Consider the following 18,402-nt stretch of genomic DNA (forward strand, 5'->3'; position numbering starts at 1 on the left):
GCAAGCTAGTTCTTAAGGGAAATTTTCATAGAGGTTAAACAACTGTGGCCCTATAGACAAATGCTTTTAAAATTTCCAGGCTCTTTCCCTCCCTCACCTGTTTCATAAAGATGGGTAATTGCCCCCTTTTTTTGAATGTGCCCATGAATGTTACGTGTTTTCACATTTTATCAAGTTCCCAAGCATCTGGCTTTTCCTGGCACCAAGATTGGCCCTGTGCAAAGAGATCTCCATGGATTCGGCCCTGGCCCGCCAGGAGCTTACAAAAATGGCAGAGGGGGTTTTGCCATGTGTAGAATACACAGAACATTAAGGCAAACAACTTAAAAACCATTTGAATTAACCCGAGAATGGATAATTGATGCTAGAGCATAAATAGACTAAGTACCTTTTATTAGGAAAGCAAGAAGAAAGACATTCGTCGTGGGGAATGGAGGCAACCTTAGAGAAAGCCCGTGGGGACAGGGCAGGCTGGGGGGAATTAGCTCCTCCTTTGAACACTGTGGGAATCTTCCGAAGCCGTCTGCATAGAACAGAGGAGAATTTGCAGGCTACGGCTGAAAGCAGTCCTCTGCCCCAGGACTACCAAACCATCCCCTTTTCCACTGCGATGTTTTAAGGACATTCTACACATTTTAGTGCTCTCTGAATGAAGCATTCACGTTGCCATTCAACATGTTTAGTTTGGGGTGCATTCTAAGTCAAATTATACAAGAAGCTATTTGTGGCATGCAGCAGCTGCAGAAAGAAGAGGCCGTGTTTTTTTTGGGGGGGGGGGAGGGGAGTGGTGATGTTAAACAATATGAGTGAAGCTAGAAAGTTCAGAATATAGAGTTATCGTTGTTGATGAGTGGTTGTGATTGTATTGACAAGAGGGAGAGGAAGGCTACTGAGCGAAGAAGTAAATTTTATCCTATTTCAACATGGGGTGTCCTGCTGGAACTAGCTCTCCAGAGCTGCCCCGGGGATTATTTTGATAATGAACGTAATACATTGTCTGGAGTCTGTGGCTGATTCCTCTATCCAGTGGGGTGCGGTTGGTGAGTATTTCTCTTCAGAAAGCAGTTAAAATAATTAAATACCATTCAAGTGAAGCTGATTGTACATGAACATCAAGGCACGTATTGAAAAGTGCAGTTATTTTAGGACCGCCCTCGATAGTCTAAATGTATACTTCAATAGTTTGCTAATGAGAATTGATTGTGGCAGCTTCATTTGAACTTGTTTCTATCATATAATGATGTGTGTGAATTGCTACGCACAAAGAGATAGGTGTTTCAGATGAGGTGATAAAAATGGATGAAACTGAGTCTTCTGAGAGCTGCCGTACAACTTGAGAGAGGTTTGGGAAAACTATTTGGCATTGTAAGAAGTTAATCTGTTTTATTTTCTCCCCAGATTTCTTTTCTTTTTATTCTGGTTGAGGAAAACATTGATTGCCCATGTCTTCGTTACCAAATTCCTATACTGATTTCTACTCCCTTGATCTTTTTTCTTTAGTGAAAAAAGCACACACACACAAAATAATCAGTGGACCAAATTATGAAATATTCACACCTGTCTTTATATTTCCAAGCTTCATAGTTTTGGCTGCATATTAGAAATAATGTTAGGCACATGAAGAAGACTGTTGATCTTAATCCTGCCTGATATTATTGTATTTGCAAGATGTGAAGAATTTAATTTTTTTTTTTTTTCTGCTTTCTGTTTCAAACTGCCATGATACCGATGCGGAGGACCTAAGCATATCATTTTTTACAAAGCCAGTGGCCAGCTGTTACCTAGTATTAGAATTATTGTTTTGATTACCATTGATTTTTCTCAGATTCTATGTGAGCCTAATTATGTGGGCTCTGCAATCACCATGCTTCCCTTCCCTTCCAGTTGTGTCCAGTTGTATTGTCCTCTAGCACCAGGGAATGCCCACAAGTGTGAAGGCACTTCTGCAGCATCAGTTCAGAAATCTACATCGTGAAATCCTTGCTTTAGAAAGATTAGGTTACGAGAATTAGGTTACTGAACATGTCTCTATATACTAACCAATGTTTTTATTCTTGTCTCTTGCTGTCATTTGTTGTTTACTTATTTAAATTTTACCTCTCTGGATTGAAAAGAAAAATCCATGAAAATATATGAAAACTTGAGTTTATAGGCAGGTGTTATTTATTTCAAAAGTCTGTGACTGCCTAACTTAAGTGAAAGTTCTGTACTCTCTAGATTGTCTGAATATCATTTTATGCCAGGCTGACCTTGCCTTGCTCCTGCTGTGACATCTCCAGCATAATTACAAAACCTTCCTAGCACTCCTGCTTTATAAGGAGCTATGGTTTCTCTGAAGAATTCTGCTGCTGTTTATTCAGTGGCTTAGGACAATGTAAATTTTTTTTTATAAAACCTAACACGAATCAGATAAATGTTATCCTTACCTAGATCAACTTTTACCATTACTAGAAAACCAAATACAGTTGGAGACATTTAACTATAAGTATTGCTGTCAGTTCATCAGCAAACCAAAGCAGTCTGTCTTAATTTGTCTAATTATCATTTTGCATGTGAACCAGCTGGCCTCTTAACAAAAGCAGTTGATCACATCAGCTTATTAATTGTAGCCTTCATCTTAACCATATGTGAAACAATATAAGAAATCACAGAAAATAAAAGAAAAACTGAACAGTTCATGGAATTCTTCCCATTGCTTGTTTTCTCCAAATGGAAACACACTCCTTTGGATTCCTTTGTTATAAGATTTTACCTTTTGGTTGTAAATTGATATGGACCTCTATTTTCTTAGTCCTAGTTATTCACTTGTAGCTGCCCCCTTATTGAATCAGAAATACTTTCTAGAATTCAGGGGTGCTTCCTTAATCTGAGCTTGGTTGCAGATACTAGGGAGTTTATGAATATTCACAAATCTTCCTGGAGGTATGAGATCAACTTTGTCCAAATTGAGTCTCAAAAGGGGCACAGAGATTACAGAGTATGGTCTTTCTTTGGTAGAAGAAGATGAGGACATTCTTTTGAGACATGACCATGAATGTGGGTGTGTTAAACCAGAGCCCTTTTTTCCAAGCTTTTCTGTCAAGAGACAGCAGGAGGAATCCTTTTCCTGTACCAGTGTCTCATTGAGCGGACAGCGTCCCCCTGTAGGTGGCAACCTTCGACTTTATTTTGTCAGTTTTTCCCCTGGTAGTCATGATTAGGAAGTATCCTTTGCTCTCAATTTTTTTCTAGGTAGAAAATTCTTCTCAAGTGTAGATTCTTTATAGGTTTTGTAACCTGTAGGTGGCAACCTTCGACTTTATTTTGTCAGTTTTCCCCTGGTAGTCATGATTAGGAAGTATCCTTTGCTCTCAATTTTTTCTAGGTAGAAGATTCTTCTCAAGTGTAGATTCTTTACAGGTTTTGTAACACCATCAATCAAGCAGGTCCTTAATATTGTCCAATTTAAAAAGTAAAAGAGAGCCCAGAATATAAAACACCTCAGCTACTCACATGACTCTCTTAAATTAGATTTCCAAGATCATCACATTATACTTTGGCTTTTCATTCCATGATGAGAGTTTTTTTCTTCCCTGAAGATTTAGAAGAAAGGTTACATTGATTTTTTTTCTTTTCAAATTTAAAATTTTATTTCCCTTTAAATTATTTTTCTTATAAAAGGATATAATTATGTTAAATAGCCCAGAAAAAATATTTTTATTTCCAAGTGATTGAAAATTATTCTCTAAGATGTGCTAGGCCTTTAATATGTATTCAGAAAATATGTTTTGAATGACAGTATTGGGGAAGGTAAAATGAGTTAACTTAATTGAACTAGTTGATATGTTGCTCCACTCATATACATTATTCCTCTCCTGAAATGAGCGATTATATACCTCATATAGGCTGAATAAAATGAATTAGATGAATCAGTTCACTCGGGTGGATGGATTAGGGCTATACAACATGTGAAGAATAACTAGTCCAAGTATAAGAGGCTTACATTTAGTGATACTATTTGTTCTCTTCCTGCAAGACAGACATAGTTCACTTTGGAGGAAGTTATCCTTGAAGTAAAATGACATGTATTTTTGAAATAGTTATGAAAGCTCTGTCAAGGAATGCTTCTTAAGGAAGGTTAATGCTTGAATTATAACTTAAAAAAAGAATAGGGGCATGCCAAGTGGATAAGTCAGGGATCCAGCATTCCCGGGGAAGAATAACAGGGGCACAGAGGGAGACATGAGTGTGGATGGTTGGAGCCCCGCCCATCAGCCCTCTGCAGTGAAGGCAGGGTAGCGTGGTGTACTGAAAACTGGAGCACAGGATGCGGAATGAGCTCAGCTGCTGGGTAGCTCTGTGATCTACTGCAGGTCACCTACTTTGTAAAATAAAAGGAGTGGATTGGATGCTCTTTAGGGCTCTTTTCAGCTCTACCTTTCTAGGAGCCTGTGACATCTCCCCTTTCCAGTTTGCCCTTGCTGTATCCCTACCCACCAGTATTTCCAATCTCAGAGCCCATTCCCTTCACAAAGCTCTCCCCTGTCTGCCCCACCCTATGTCCATCATGTCAGGACAGCCTCCGGATTGTCACATTCCCTACATTAGAGAGAGTGCGTCCTTCCATCCCCGCAGGCATGGTTGAACTTTGAATGCTCAGTCAGCAGGGCTCCCTTTGTGTTTTAGACTTTTGATGGGGGTTTCTTTTTTCCAAAGCATACTTTCCGTCTGCTTCGCCTTTCATTTGTTCAACATTTGTCACATGAATATTGTGACTTGACTAAACTAGTCACGGTGATAGCAGACGTTTTGAAATTGACCAAGCAGATGGTAGCAATGGTTTTAGATTAAATTATTAACTAGGATCCACAGCAGAAGCCTTTAGCTTTAGCACATGCAGAGTGAAGGGTATTTCCTAGCATCTGAATTAACTGGCAAAGTGGATGCCAGATCAAGTTCCTTCTAAAGAATTGATACATTATCATCTCTTAAGGTTTCCCTTCCTACCCCCAGCCACTCCCCTGACCAGATATTGATGAGAAGAGAGATTTCCATTTGTCTTGTTTTCAACATGCCATATGATTCATCATTAAAGATTAATTCAGAAGCAGAAGAAAGAAAAGACTATTGTACCAATGAAGTTCTAGAATATTGGTGATTTTTAATACACTTTTGTGAAATAACATGATTCATGGGACGTTAAAATAATTCTTCATGGGCATCTGCCATCAGACACATATTTGCATTCCAGGCCGGCATCTCCACAACCATGCGTGCGTGTGTGTGTGTGTGTGTGTGTGTGTGTTTAACATTATTATTCAACTGTTAAATGTGTAAGATTACACCCAGTGTATATTCAAATTTCCCCATTTGTCCAAAAGGCCTTTCTTTATAGCTGGTTTATCCAAAACTTGCATCCTATCCAGAATCATACATCTGGTTGTGATGTTCCTTAAATCTCTTTTAATCTGGCACATTCCCTTTATTGTTATTATTATTTAATTGATTTATTGCAGAGGCCAGACCAGCAAAATGTTCCACTTTTCAGTTTGAGTGATTGTTTTTGTTTTTTTCCTCTAGCTCTAAGTCTTGTATTTCCTGTAAAATGGAAAAATTTAACTTGTCAAAAATGTTTAACTCGAATTTACCACGGGTGATGTTTATATTACTTGGTATTTCATCGCGTCAGGGCCCACATAATACCGGTTGTCCCGGTAGTGTCTGCTGGATTAGGGAGATGGCAGGCTGATCCTTCCATTGTGCTGTTGCTCTAAGAGTCCTCTTAGATCGCAGCTCTTCAGTAATGGCATTTAAAACTGACAAGTAAATCAAAGAAGAAGTTTTAAATGTTTAATATCTTAGACTAAAGAGATGAAGAGTAGTAATTTGTAAGAAAAATGCCTGATGTGAAAAATAAGAGATTGATTCTTTTTTTTTTTTTTATTTAATTTTTGGCTCTTTGGGTCTTCATTGCTGCACGCAGGTTTTCTGGCTTTCTCTAGTTGGGGCGAGCAGGGGCTACTCTTCCGGGGACTACCCTTTGTTGTGGTGCGCGGGCTTCTCATTGCAGTGGCTAAGAGATCGATTCTTTAGCCAACAACTGACGAACTCATCTTTCAGTTTTTAATCAATTAAGTGCCAAACAGCAAGAACCTATAGTGAATTCAATTTGTCTTGAATAATATAAAGTATATTTTTCCATCTGTTGTATCAAATACTTAAGGCTATTTTTTAATATCATAAATTACAATTGTATTAACAAATGAATTTGTAGATTTTTTAAAAATCCCTGAATTGTGAAATTTTGTCTATCTGAAATTCAACTTTATCTGGGCATGCTGTATTTTATTTGGCAGTCCTGTTTTTAAAATTTACTCTCTTATTTGTACATTTATTGATTGTATTAATTCATCTGCCTATTATTAATTTGCTTTGCAGCTTCAATAATGATTGCTATTTTCGTAGATAAGAATTATAGACTGTATATAATTTCTCTCAATATTGCAAGTATTTATAAAAACATGAAACATAATTCTTCCAAAAGTTAAAGTTATGGGAAGACTTTGTTCCTTAATAAACCGAAGCTAGGCCTAAGCTTTCTGTAAGTCTATCTATTACTAAAGCATTGTTATGAATGTTTATTAAGGAGATTATGTTGCTAGTTACTTTTTATAAATTTCTAAAATCTCTTACTACTAAGTGTGTACATTTTATTTTATAGACCTGTGGCCTTGCATAGGATACTTTCTGCTATGATGTTTTCCAATCCAACGAGTCTGAAAAGCACAAGAATGAATGGGTGTGTCTATGGATTTAAACATTGTATTTGAAGTATTTTAACTATGCATAAAGATAATCAGTACACCTAAATTAACTTAGTCATGTACAGTCTTCTATTTCAGATGTTAAGCTTGATTTTTAAAAATAGCATAAAACACATCAGTAGTCAGTAAAAGCACCATTTATAGATAAGGCTAGGCTGAGAAATTTTCTATTTTCAAGAGCTAAATTCCTTTGAGACATGCTTAAATTATCATTTAGAATCTGGAGCTCTGACCAGAATACCATTACATCTGACTTTTCTTTCCCTTCCCTCCCCTTCCCCACTTAGATGACCACGGTGATCTTTGTTGATTATACAGTCCATTTTCAATTGATCTAGGACTCAAATTTTATGTAATTCAAAATGTGTATATATATTATATGGCATAATCATGCCTTGTTTCTACTTATAACTCCTGTTTAGTATTTGAAAATGTTTCTTTTTACGAAATACTTTTAAACAAAGTTTGTGAAAGTTTTAGATTCAAAATAAAGACTTTTAATGCCCTAACTATATTTAATGCCCTGAAGCTTTGTGTAAATGGGGAGAGGGAAGGGAAGAATTCAGAGGGGGTGGAGGCCTATCTATGAGTCCTTAGACAGCTCTGCACTTAAAGCTTGTAGGTTTATACCTGTAATCTTTTGTCCTTAATAAAAAGAATAAGGGTATATTTTAAGGTTTACTGCAAATGAAAGCATGAGCGGTAACAGGGTCATTTATTAATAGCTAAGGTCTAATTTTTAAAATTTTATATGTTAAGTATATAATGGTTCCTGAAACATAATACACACTGTTAAAGGCAGTCTGCTAAGACCAAGGATGTTGTGGAAAAACAACCCTGCGTGAGAATTGGTTCTGACCTCCTCACCACTGGCGTGATTTGCTGCCGCTGGGTCCCCACCTTCTCTCCCTCCCTCCAGTCAAGCCCACTTAAGCCCCTCAAACACTCTTCACCTAGACTAGTGATGTCTTACAGTGTCACGCTGGCCATACAACTTCCTCTGTTAAACTCCTTCAGTGACTCCCTAGCCCACCAACTGAATTCCACCCCTATGACAAGCAATGCCCTTCAGGGTCAGACCCCTGCCTCTCTTGCCACCTTTCTCCGTGTCACTCTCCCATAAGCTTACACCGAAGCATTTGCAGATCTCCGTGTGTCCCAGGACTGGGCTTTACCTAGAAGTTCCCTCTTCGCCTCTGTTCCCTAACAGCTGTTTTGTCTGTTTTCTACTGGAAGTTTTATGGTTTCTTACATTCAAGTCTTTTATCCATTTTGAGTTGGTTTTTGTGTGTGATGTGAGATAGTGGTCTAGTTTCATTCTTTCGCATGTGGCTCTCTAGTTTTCCCAGCACCATTAAGGGCCCATCAACAGATGAATGGATAAAGTGGACGTGGTGTGTGTGTATACACATACACACACACACACACACAATGGAATACTACTACTCAGTCATACAAAAAGATGAAATCTTGCCATTGGCCACAACATGGATGGACCTTGAAGGTATCATGCTATGTGAAATTAAGTCAGATGGAGAAAGACAAATACTGTATGATTTCAGTCATATGTGGAATCTAAATAAATAAAATAAACAAACCAAACAAAAACAAACACGGATAAGGAGACCAGAGTAGTAGTTACCAGAAGGGATGGGGGTGGGAGGAGGGAAAAATGGATAAAGGGGGTCAACTGTATGGTGATGGAGGGAAACTGAACTTTTGGTGGTGAGCAGGCTGAAGTTCGGACAGAAGTTTAACAATAATGTTGTACACATAAAACCTATGTAATGCTGGAAAGCAATTTTTAAAAAAAGCTTAAGTGGCTACCAATAACTAAACTATGTTTGGGTTTGCTTGAATTCTTCTCTAGGGAACAATACTGTGGCAGTGTTTTCTGACCTAATACCTCAAATTATGACCCAGGATCTAAAGCTAAATGCATTAACTTTCAAACACAAATAAAAAACTAATTTATAAAAAATAAATTTAAAATAAGTGAGCTACATACCCTTTGTCATCTTTCCAGTAAACATCATGGCCTTATCTCTCGCGTCATACTTATTCATTGTTTTATTATTTTTATCTGTTTGGGTGTGGTCACTGACTTTCGTAGGAAGTTCCTCCCCACTGGACTATGAACTTCCTACGAAAGTCAGTGACCATGTTCGATTTACTTTTAACCCGGATGCCTAACGCAAGGCAGCTAATAAGTGCTCGATGTAAAATTGCTGACTGGTGGAACATAAATGCATATTCACAGTTAAAATTTTTAGAATATGTGTTACTTTGCAAAATATTCCTCTGACTCTTTGCTGGTATGTTATATACCCGCTCCTGGGAAGTAATCAGGTAACTGTAGAAATAATCGGATGATTCCTAGAAGAAAAAATTTAAATGTTGGTTAAAAATAAGATTTCATTTCAGTGAAAGATTAAGCAGAAATGTTGGACTTTTATGAATAAGGATGCCAATATTTATACAATAGTAGTGGTAATAGAATTCCAAAATTCTGGACCAGGATAAGCCACCAGGATTATTCAAGTGATATTAGAGCATATTTTCCTTTGTAATATTTGACAGTATTTTTAGAGAGCAATGATTTACTCTTAAATATTTTAATTTATAGGTTCTAATAAGGACTTTTGTGTAAGATACATTAACTTGAATGTACTAACTGAAGACTTCTACTCTTAAATATTTTTATTAGCTGTGGGCTCTAATAAAGACTTTGGTGTAAGATATATTAACTTGAATGTAGTAATTAAAGATATCTTTGCAAAACTTAATTGCGCTAATGGAAGAGGGCTCAGGACACCCAGATTCTCATCTTAGCTCTGACATGCATCAGCGTCTAGATCTCAGTTTTCTCATTTTTTACTGGAGTTTAAATGTACCTGTCTGGTTTGCTGAAAAATTGACTGTCAGCCCTAATAGAAATGAGAAAGTTCTTGATAAGTAGCTAATTTAAGTAAACTGGCTTAAATTAGACGTTCAGCTTGAGATAATGTGAGATTCGAGTAGAGGTTAGTAAGATGGAGCTGGAGGACAGACCAATGAAAGACAGCAGACGGAGGTGAAGACTGAGTGGGGTGTTTAAAGGCAGAAGCTTCATCCAGAGGTCAGCATATCTTTCTCTAAAGGTCCAGAGAGTAAATATGTTCAGCTTTGCAGGGCATATAGCCTTTGACGCAACTACTCAGCTCTGCAGTTTTGTGCAGCCTGAGAGCAGCGTAGACAGTAGATGAATGCATGGGCGTAGTGGTGTTCCATCACAACTTTATTATCAGACACTGAAATTTGAGTCTTATATAATTTCACATGTCATGAAATATTATTCTTTTAGTTTTTTTCAACCATTTATAAAGAGACCAGCTGGATTTGGCCCAAGGGCCATAATTTGTTGACTCCTGCCTCACACCAGCAAAATCATTAAGGTTTCAAGGGGGAATAAGTAAATAGCATAGTACGGAAGTATAACGACTGGCTCGTGGAAGCTTGTTAAGAGTTTGTCAGAATCCAGAGAAGGAGCAATCAAATGTAGGAAAGGAGCTAGTGGTTTGCAGTGTTGATGAAGAATAGTGCCAGAACTGGGTCATTAGCCGTATATGATTAAAAAGATAACTAGAAAGATGCGGAGAGAGAAAAAGACCATTGGTACTGGTTAGAAGTTCATGGTGACCACTGAGAATTTTTTTAAATGGTGAGCGGTAGAATTTTAGGCAGGGGGAAAGATAATTTGTGCATCAAAACTGGAAGTGATAGGTTTAGAGCAGTCATTCATGCAGCTGGCAGTTTAACTCTCCAGCAAGTAGAAAGACAACCATGAGATTGTGAAGTTGATTTCCATTCACAATAAAGGGCATTACTGTCCCTTTATTAAGCTTAAGACTGCTTAGCTGTCTCTTCAGATATTATTCATGTCTCTAACAAATACTTATATATGCTTACCACATACCAGGGACTGTTCCAAGGACCTTGTCAATCATAACTCTTTAAATTCTCATAATAACCTTGTAATGTAGTGTTATTACCTCCATGTTACAGATGAGAAAACCAAGGTATGGAGAGGTCACTTCTCTAGTAAGTGGCCAGTATCCTGGGTGAGAGGACTCCAGAGCTGAGCTCTTCACTCCTTTGCTATGCTGTCAAGTCTTCCACGTTTGGGATATTAGAACTTTTAAAAAAAATTGTTGCTACTGATATAGAGCTAAAGTTAGAATAAGAAGTACCATGGATTTATGTATTTTCCGTTGACTGTGTAAATGGAACCATTGAAAAATACTAGACACTTTCGTAAAACCATGACTCTTCAATAAACTATGACATCCAGGCAAATGCAAATTATAAGATGAAAACACTTCCTCATTCTCATGCTTCTATGCAGGATGTAAAGTAAGAGATGAGAAAAACATTGGGGAAATCTTTATAATTAAAAAGCTCTTTCCAAACACAACTTACTATGTAACACAATAAATACCCTAATTTATGTGGTTCCTTCCTGAAGCTCTGGACTTAGGAGGTTAAGAGGCAATGCGGAATAACGCGTAGAGGACAGTGTGCCCCGGGAAGTGGAGTGGAAGCCTGCTTTCTACCCCTAGACTCACCACTGACTGCTGTGTAACCAGATAATGGCATTATCTTTACACAACTCAGGCCACTTAATATCAGGTTTAATTGAATGAGAAAGGGAATTACTTCATGCGTGACTCTTACCAGAGTTCATTTTCTTAGAGCACTTCTCTGACTAGTCCTAATGTCTCACTACCAATAAACATATCTCCCTCTTTAAAATGAGAGCCAGTGGGATTCGCTGGATAGATTCTTATTTTATTGCCATTGCCTCCTTCAAGTTTTTACTCAGATCTCACTTTTTCAAGCTCTACCCTGACTCCTGTTTAATACTACAACTTGGCCACCTCCCCTCCTCTCAAGCCCCTTTTATCCTATTCAACTTTTTCCTTTGTCCATTCTACCTACCACCTTCTAATATACCATATAATTGTGGTTTACTGTCAAGTAATGTAAGCTCCAAGAGGGATCTCAAATGAGTGGCCCTTAGTATGTGCTCAATATTTATCTTTTAATGAATGAATCAATGTTCCAATGCCATTGTTGTATACATGAAAGGCCATATGCTGTTTCCAGTTGGAAATTTGCATGGGGACATTCAACCTTGGAAACTTGTTGGTTGTGAACTGAATAGGAGTACTTCCTGCCAGAACCTGCTGCTACCTGTCTGAGTGCAGTGAGCTGAGAGGCAGCTCTTGAAGCCGGGCGAGGTTGTCATTCTTGCTTATAAGTGTGTTTTCCTAAGGGAGACTTTGCACACTCGTTTCAGGCAGCTTACACTCACAGTAGTTTGTCATTTGCCATCTGGCCATGTGGTTACTTTTAAATAAAGCTATGTATGGGATGAAAGAACACAAATTGGAAATCTGTGATAATATGTATGGTGATAGGATAATATGTGTGTTTTGGTTTTTGTTTGTTTGCTTTGCTTTTGTTGTTGTTTAAAAAATAAGATTGGGGGGGGGGAAATGATTTGAGGAGGAATCATTCCAAAGTTTTCCCTAGAGGGAGCCCCTTATATAAATTTTATTCTTTGACTAAGAGCTTTTGTTATAAACGAAATGTTTTGAATTAGTGGGTTATTACATTTTTCCATTCAGTTGTTAAGTCTGGCCCAAAGCTATGAAATAAGAGGTTGTCTAACATGCCTCAAAAACTGTTTTGCCATGAAGTGGAATTGGGGAGAGATGTGCAGAGCATTCTTTTCCTTTGTCCCTTTTCATAATATTTTCTTACTTGTGTTCTTTTCCTTTTTGTTCCTGTCCCTTTACCCCGGAATGTATTTTTTACAGTGTCTGCTTGTACCACGTTTCTGATTTTTCTCTATTTGTGTTTCCCCAGTTCTCTGTGGCTAATTGCAAATGGGTTTAGCTAATTGCAAAAGAACCAGAACTCAGTACAGTACATTCAAGTTAAAGAGAAACTCAAATAATGTTTGTTAGAAATTATTCCTCTTCTCTCCCGTGGGTGGTGTTTGATGTGGAATTTAAAAAACCTGGCTTAGATGATAATTAAATTTAAAATACAGATTTAAATGATTAGGGTACTATATCATCTAATTTCTCCTTTGGAATGGGAGAAGTTGAGGGTTTTTTTTGTGGGGTGAGGTGGGAGAGTTGTGGCAGCTAGATGCAAACAAGATCACCCTTTGGAACAATGACAGTGCTATGCTCACACTGGCAAGAAAAAAAAAAGAAACTGGGTGAGAAGACAGGGCGTACTAAATTGCACGAAAATGCAACCAAGTCCTCATTTACAGCTCCATGGAGATTCTATTGTAAAGTTTTACTGCTTCTTTGCAAACATTCCTTTGGTGTGGGAGGCTGAGCCTGGGGGCATGGTTGGGGAAACAATAGTCTGGCTCTTTTTTCCCCTAAATCAGTTCAAATGCCTGACTTAACTAGGGAGTCAAAGAATCAACAGACTGGCTCTAAGACTTGTCGGCTCCAGTAAAAAGATCTGGATGTTCACAGTGGCCCAGTGAAAATGGGGAACACATTTACTTCACCTCAACTTCCTTAAGGAAAATCTGCACTATTTTTGTGGAATCCAGAGAGGAGAACCTTCTGATCTATTGGAGAGAAAACTGAATAATTGAGTACCAAGGCAGAAAGACCGAAGTGGCTATCATGCAAATAAGAACTGTGATTGGCTTTCTCTTTCTTTCTGTACATGCTGTCACTGGCCGCTCTCAGCCTTAAAGATTAGGTTTCAGTGGGAGCGTTTCAGGTTCAAGGACTGTTAATGGTTTGTAACTGCCTGACAATAAGCTCAACCTCAAAGTTACATCACCCGGGGCAGATGTCTAAGGATTCAAGACCAGGGGAAGAAAGTTCGAATCTGGAACAGAAGGAAGCCGCTTGCCACCTGCTTGCTGCACTGAGCTTTTAATGTGATTCAAATTTCTAAGCCCTATGTGGACATCCTGGAAATGGTGGTCTTTATTAATACAAAGATCAAGTCTTTAATTAAACTTTTTAGGAAGAAAAGTAAGTAGTTTCTTTTCTCCCCCACTACATGCGAGTGTGTGTGTATGTGTGTGTGTTTTATGTACTACTTCATCCTTTCGAGTGACGGAATTAAGAGTGTGAAACAGCATAATTGGCATGAGTTAAACTCCATTCTATACCAAGTTGTTCAAACACCTCAGACTTTTGTAACTCTAGGACAGAATTCTGTGATTTTTTTAGCATGTCTTACTTATTTATGGGTTGGGATTTTAGGTGAATTCATTTCTGCTTCTCAAAAGAAGTCCTTTGAAGAAGGGGGGAAAAACCCCCTTGTATTTACTTTATGTCTGCCTTGATGTACAGTGTATGTTTTTTTGATTCTTTGGCTAAATATATGAGGAGCCTCTGTGTAATGTATCACATATTTTTGGTGGGGATGATCCTCTAAAACTCCCTGGCACTCTGTTGGGTATTTAAGAGCTCAAGGACAGGCTCTGTCTAGACTGATCAGTCATTGTAAAGTACACAGCTTTTGTGATGTGGCTTCATTGTATACTTACCACTGGTTTAAATTTCTTTAATCCAGGTGTTTCTTCATTCTTTGGAAAGTATAATTTTTATAAATACATGGTTCTGTTTTTACATAGTTGTTGGTTTATTTTATTTTACTTTAGTTTTTGGACCAATGGATTTAAACTGGATAAATGTGCCATGGGTAGGAGCATTGGTAAGAGAAACTTCGGAGAAAGCAAAAGAACAGCCCTTGGGGCTCATTTCTACAGCTTCCCTGGTTGAAGCCTGTCTTTGGATGGACTGATTAAAGTCTGCCCTGGCAAGAGTGAGATACACCAGGGGAGAGACAACTGTCCTTTCTTAGGAGCCAGTTTAGTAGCTGTGTGGTGGGGCTGATGGTGTGATTACACGGACGCTATTACTTGGATTTGATTTGTAATTGGCGAATAGGAAGAGTTTCAATTTTCAGTATTTTCCAACTATGAAGTATGGTAATTCAGTCTTTCAAATAAATAGACATTAGCACAAAACATTGTAATTAACTGTGGCTACTCTTTGGGGGACATATGGTGAGTCCCACCCTGTGCAAGATTCTCAGATACATAACTAAGAGCTAAATCGGGTCTCTGTGGATTTTATAGATTAAGTTTGATAGTTCTATGCACCATGCAAAACATTTGGTCCACGGAGGTTATGTGAAATGCCAGATGCCTAGTTTACATGCTGCTTTTAGCAAACGTTAAAAGCAGAAAGCACACAGGACATTTCTGTTTTTAACTTGATGTCTAGTTCTCAATGTTTATTTTCCCATTTAGCAGTTTATGGAGAAAGTGGGATGGTTTTAAAAAACACTTCGTCCAGTTTTATTGAGATATAATTGACATACAGCACTGTGTACGTTTAAGGTGCACAGCATAATGATGTGACTTGCATATGTCATGAAATGATTTTCACAATAAGTTTAGTGAGCATTCGTCATCTCATATACATACAAAAGAAAAAGAAAAAAATTTTTCTTTGTGATGAGAATTCTGAAGATATACTCTCTTAACAGCTTTTATATAGAACACAGCAGTGTCACTTGTGTTCATCATGTTGCACATCACATCCCTAGTACTAATTTATCTTACAACTGGAGAAGGTGGGATGATTTAGGAAATGAATTATTTAAAGCCCGGCTTGTAGAATTCAGTAGCTGTAGAGAAGATGGTATATGGGGTGAGCGCTGACCATGGTATACGTGGTGGCTTATGTTCCCAGGGGCACTGAGAAAGGCCAAGTTCCTCTTCAGCGATGGTTGAAAAGTCAGGAGCTACCTTCAAGTAATTGCACTGCTCTCGCCACAACCATTCTTTACATGAGTTATTTCATAAGCTAAGGCTTTACATATATTAGTTCATTTGATCTGTTTAATGGCTGTAATAGCTGTACTGTAAGGTACATTGAGTTAATTTTAAACACGTTCAAATAGAAAGGTTCAATAGTTCATGCACGCCTGTTGATTTTATTTTGAGAGTCTACTTTATGGTCTCATTTCCAGGGACATGTTACGTTGTAGAAACAAGTATGCCCAGCGTGCCCTGTGTGGCATAGGTTAGAGTTAGGGGAAGACTCCCCCCTGACTCACAATTGTCATATCTGCTGGTTTTACAGGAGTTAGACTTGTCACCCTCAGTAACTGCCTCAGCACAGGGTCCTTCTCAAACTTCTTTAGTCTCTTCTACACCTGGCTTATGGCAGCAGTTATATAGAGAGTATTTTAAAAATTGTTGAATATTTATGGTGCTGTCAGTTTCGTGTTGGGATCCATTGGTACCCCACTTAGATTGTGTTGTCAGGAAAAAATGAAATGCGTAGATAGAGCGATCCCAATCCCTAGAAGGATAAAGGAAAATTGTCATAGAGATTTAGCCTACCTATCATTTCCCCCTCTGATGTCCTCAATCTCTTTTGTGTTGGAAAAATTCAATTGAATTGGATTATATTGGGAAAAGTCAATTGCATTGGAATTTCTAAAAATATTTGAATATAAAACTATTCCATGAAAGCAAGAAATACAGAGAAAATTTTGTAGCACAAATGGATTTCTAATTAGATATGCTATTTAAATGTATTACCTTGAATGTTTATGATTAGTTTTGTAAAAATTTAATTGAGTTTATAACAGTGATGTTTTAAAAATAATGCCTTAGAGGGGAAAGAATTGGTCCCAACTTCTTAGTAGAAAATTTGTTTTCTGTCTTGACAATCTAACATTTGCTAACGCAATGACATAGTACAATTGGCTATTATTTGTCATGGTGGAGTTAAGCAGGAGTTGGAGGTCTTCATTGATTTTGTTAATCATTTTCTAACATTGGAGTAGAGGGAGGGCCTAAAAAGCTGGGAAGCAATTAACTGAACAAACACAAAACACAGTGGGAAGGACCCCTGGGATCTGAGATTGAATCTTATTCAAAATTTGTTCCATTTCTCCCATGCTGGCCCTTACCTATGGGTGTGTTAGGTACCAAGAACCCACCTTGATGTAACACATTTAATTTGACCTCTGAATGTGTTCTTTCTTTCTACAGCTGTTTCCAACCTAGATGAGGAGAGTCGATGGACAGTCCACTACACTGCTCCATGGCACCAGCAGGAGAATGTGTTCCTTCCCACCACAAGACCCCCCTGCGTAGAGGACCTGCACCGCCAAGCCAAGCTCAACCTCAAATCAGTATTGAGGGGTAAGATGGTGCCCTGCAAGCTTGCTGTTCTTGGATTATTGACTGTTAGAATTGAAAGCATAGATTTGGTTGCTATTTATAATGAACGGATAGTATGCTGTGTCTTTATAAAATATCATAAATACTCACAACCTAATACAGGCCTAATATGTTCTGGTCTCTGAAAGCTGCCGATGTACAGATATGCAAATCTGTCCTTAAAGAGCCTGCTCCAGGGGCTTCCCTGGTGGCGCAGTGGTTGAGAGTCTTCCTGCCGATGCAGGGGACACGGGTTCGCGCCCTGGTCTGGGAGGATCCCACGTGCCGCGGAGCGACTGGGCCCGTGAGCCACAATTACTGAGCCTGCGCGTCCGGAGCCTGTGCTCGGCAACAGGAGAGGCCGCGATAGTGAGAGGCCCGCGCACCGCGATGAAGAGTGGCCCCCGCTCGCCACAACTAGAGAAAGCCCTCGCACAGAAACGAAGACCCAACACAGCCAAAAATAAATAAATAAATAAAATATTTAAAAAAAAAAAAAAAAGAGCCTGCTCCATGTTAGAACCCTCTAGCATGTTTAAACCACTAGTACTAATTTAATCCAAATAAACACCCGCTGATGTGGGAAATTTTGCCACTGCCTTTTTAAGACCATTGTAAGTATTCAAAGCAAATTGTTAAAGCTAGTACTTTGTAATGGTTTGTTCAGTTAGTTCAAGTTGGGTGGAAAGGGAACCTAAATATAGACTGTGAAGGAGTGCAGAGTGGTTTGATTTATCAGAACTTGGGCAGCACCCAACGGGGCTCCTTTAAGCCCAGGTGGGCAGAGTGCACTGTGACCAGTAGGAAATCCAGGAAGAGTGTACACCTGTATCTAGTTTAAAATTCTCATTTTTACCTCAGCTTGTTGCTGATGTTAAGAAGAGTTTATGCATGGTACAAAGAAGGCATCCTAAAAGTGATAAAGGAGGGAGGAAGTTCTTTAAAAGAGGAAGAAGTGACTTTTAAGATTCAGAGACTTCCTCTTAAAACAACAAACCAACATTCTTATCCTACCAGACTCTGCTTCTACCAGTTTTCTCCTATGTGCTGTTTGGGATCTAACTATACTAAAAAAGTACTTGTTGCTTATCTGAAATTTGATTTAACCAGGCATCCTATATTTTATCTAATGGTGAAAGACTTACATCTGAGAAATACTGTTATTGATTCAAGAAAAACCCAGCATGAGGACCCCTCTAATTTTATGATAGTTTTTACTTGTGTATCAGTCATTTATTAAGTAGTTCATATATTAATGTACTGTTACTATAACTACTGTGGTTACTAGCTAACATTTATTAAACACTCAACTCTATACCAAGT

At 38.3% G+C, this 18,402-nt stretch overlaps 1 protein-coding gene across 5 annotated transcripts in view; it reads left to right on the forward strand.

Moving 5' to 3' along the window:
• NHSL1 (NHS like 1) overlaps positions 1–18,402 on the forward strand; it is a 239,398-nt gene that overhangs the window by 163,186 nt on the left and 57,810 nt on the right. For 2 of the 5 annotated variants that reach the window (XM_036871759.1, XM_036871761.1), the window contains exon 3: positions 16,909–17,061. The exons of 1 other annotated variant lie outside the window; for it this stretch is intronic. In XM_036871759.1, the coding sequence (XP_036727654.1) occupies positions 16,909–17,061 (153 nt within the window). Of the gene's footprint in view, positions 1–6,700; positions 6,779–13,803; positions 13,862–16,908; positions 17,062–18,402 lie in introns of those variants that run through there. 2 more of the 5 variants (XM_036871760.1, XM_036871762.1) reach the window with 2 other exon arrangements.

This window comes from Balaenoptera musculus, chromosome 12 (genome assembly GCF_009873245.2).
Source record: "Balaenoptera musculus isolate JJ_BM4_2016_0621 chromosome 12, mBalMus1.pri.v3, whole genome shotgun sequence".
Classification (NCBI taxonomy): domain Eukaryota; kingdom Metazoa; phylum Chordata; class Mammalia; order Artiodactyla; family Balaenopteridae; genus Balaenoptera; species Balaenoptera musculus.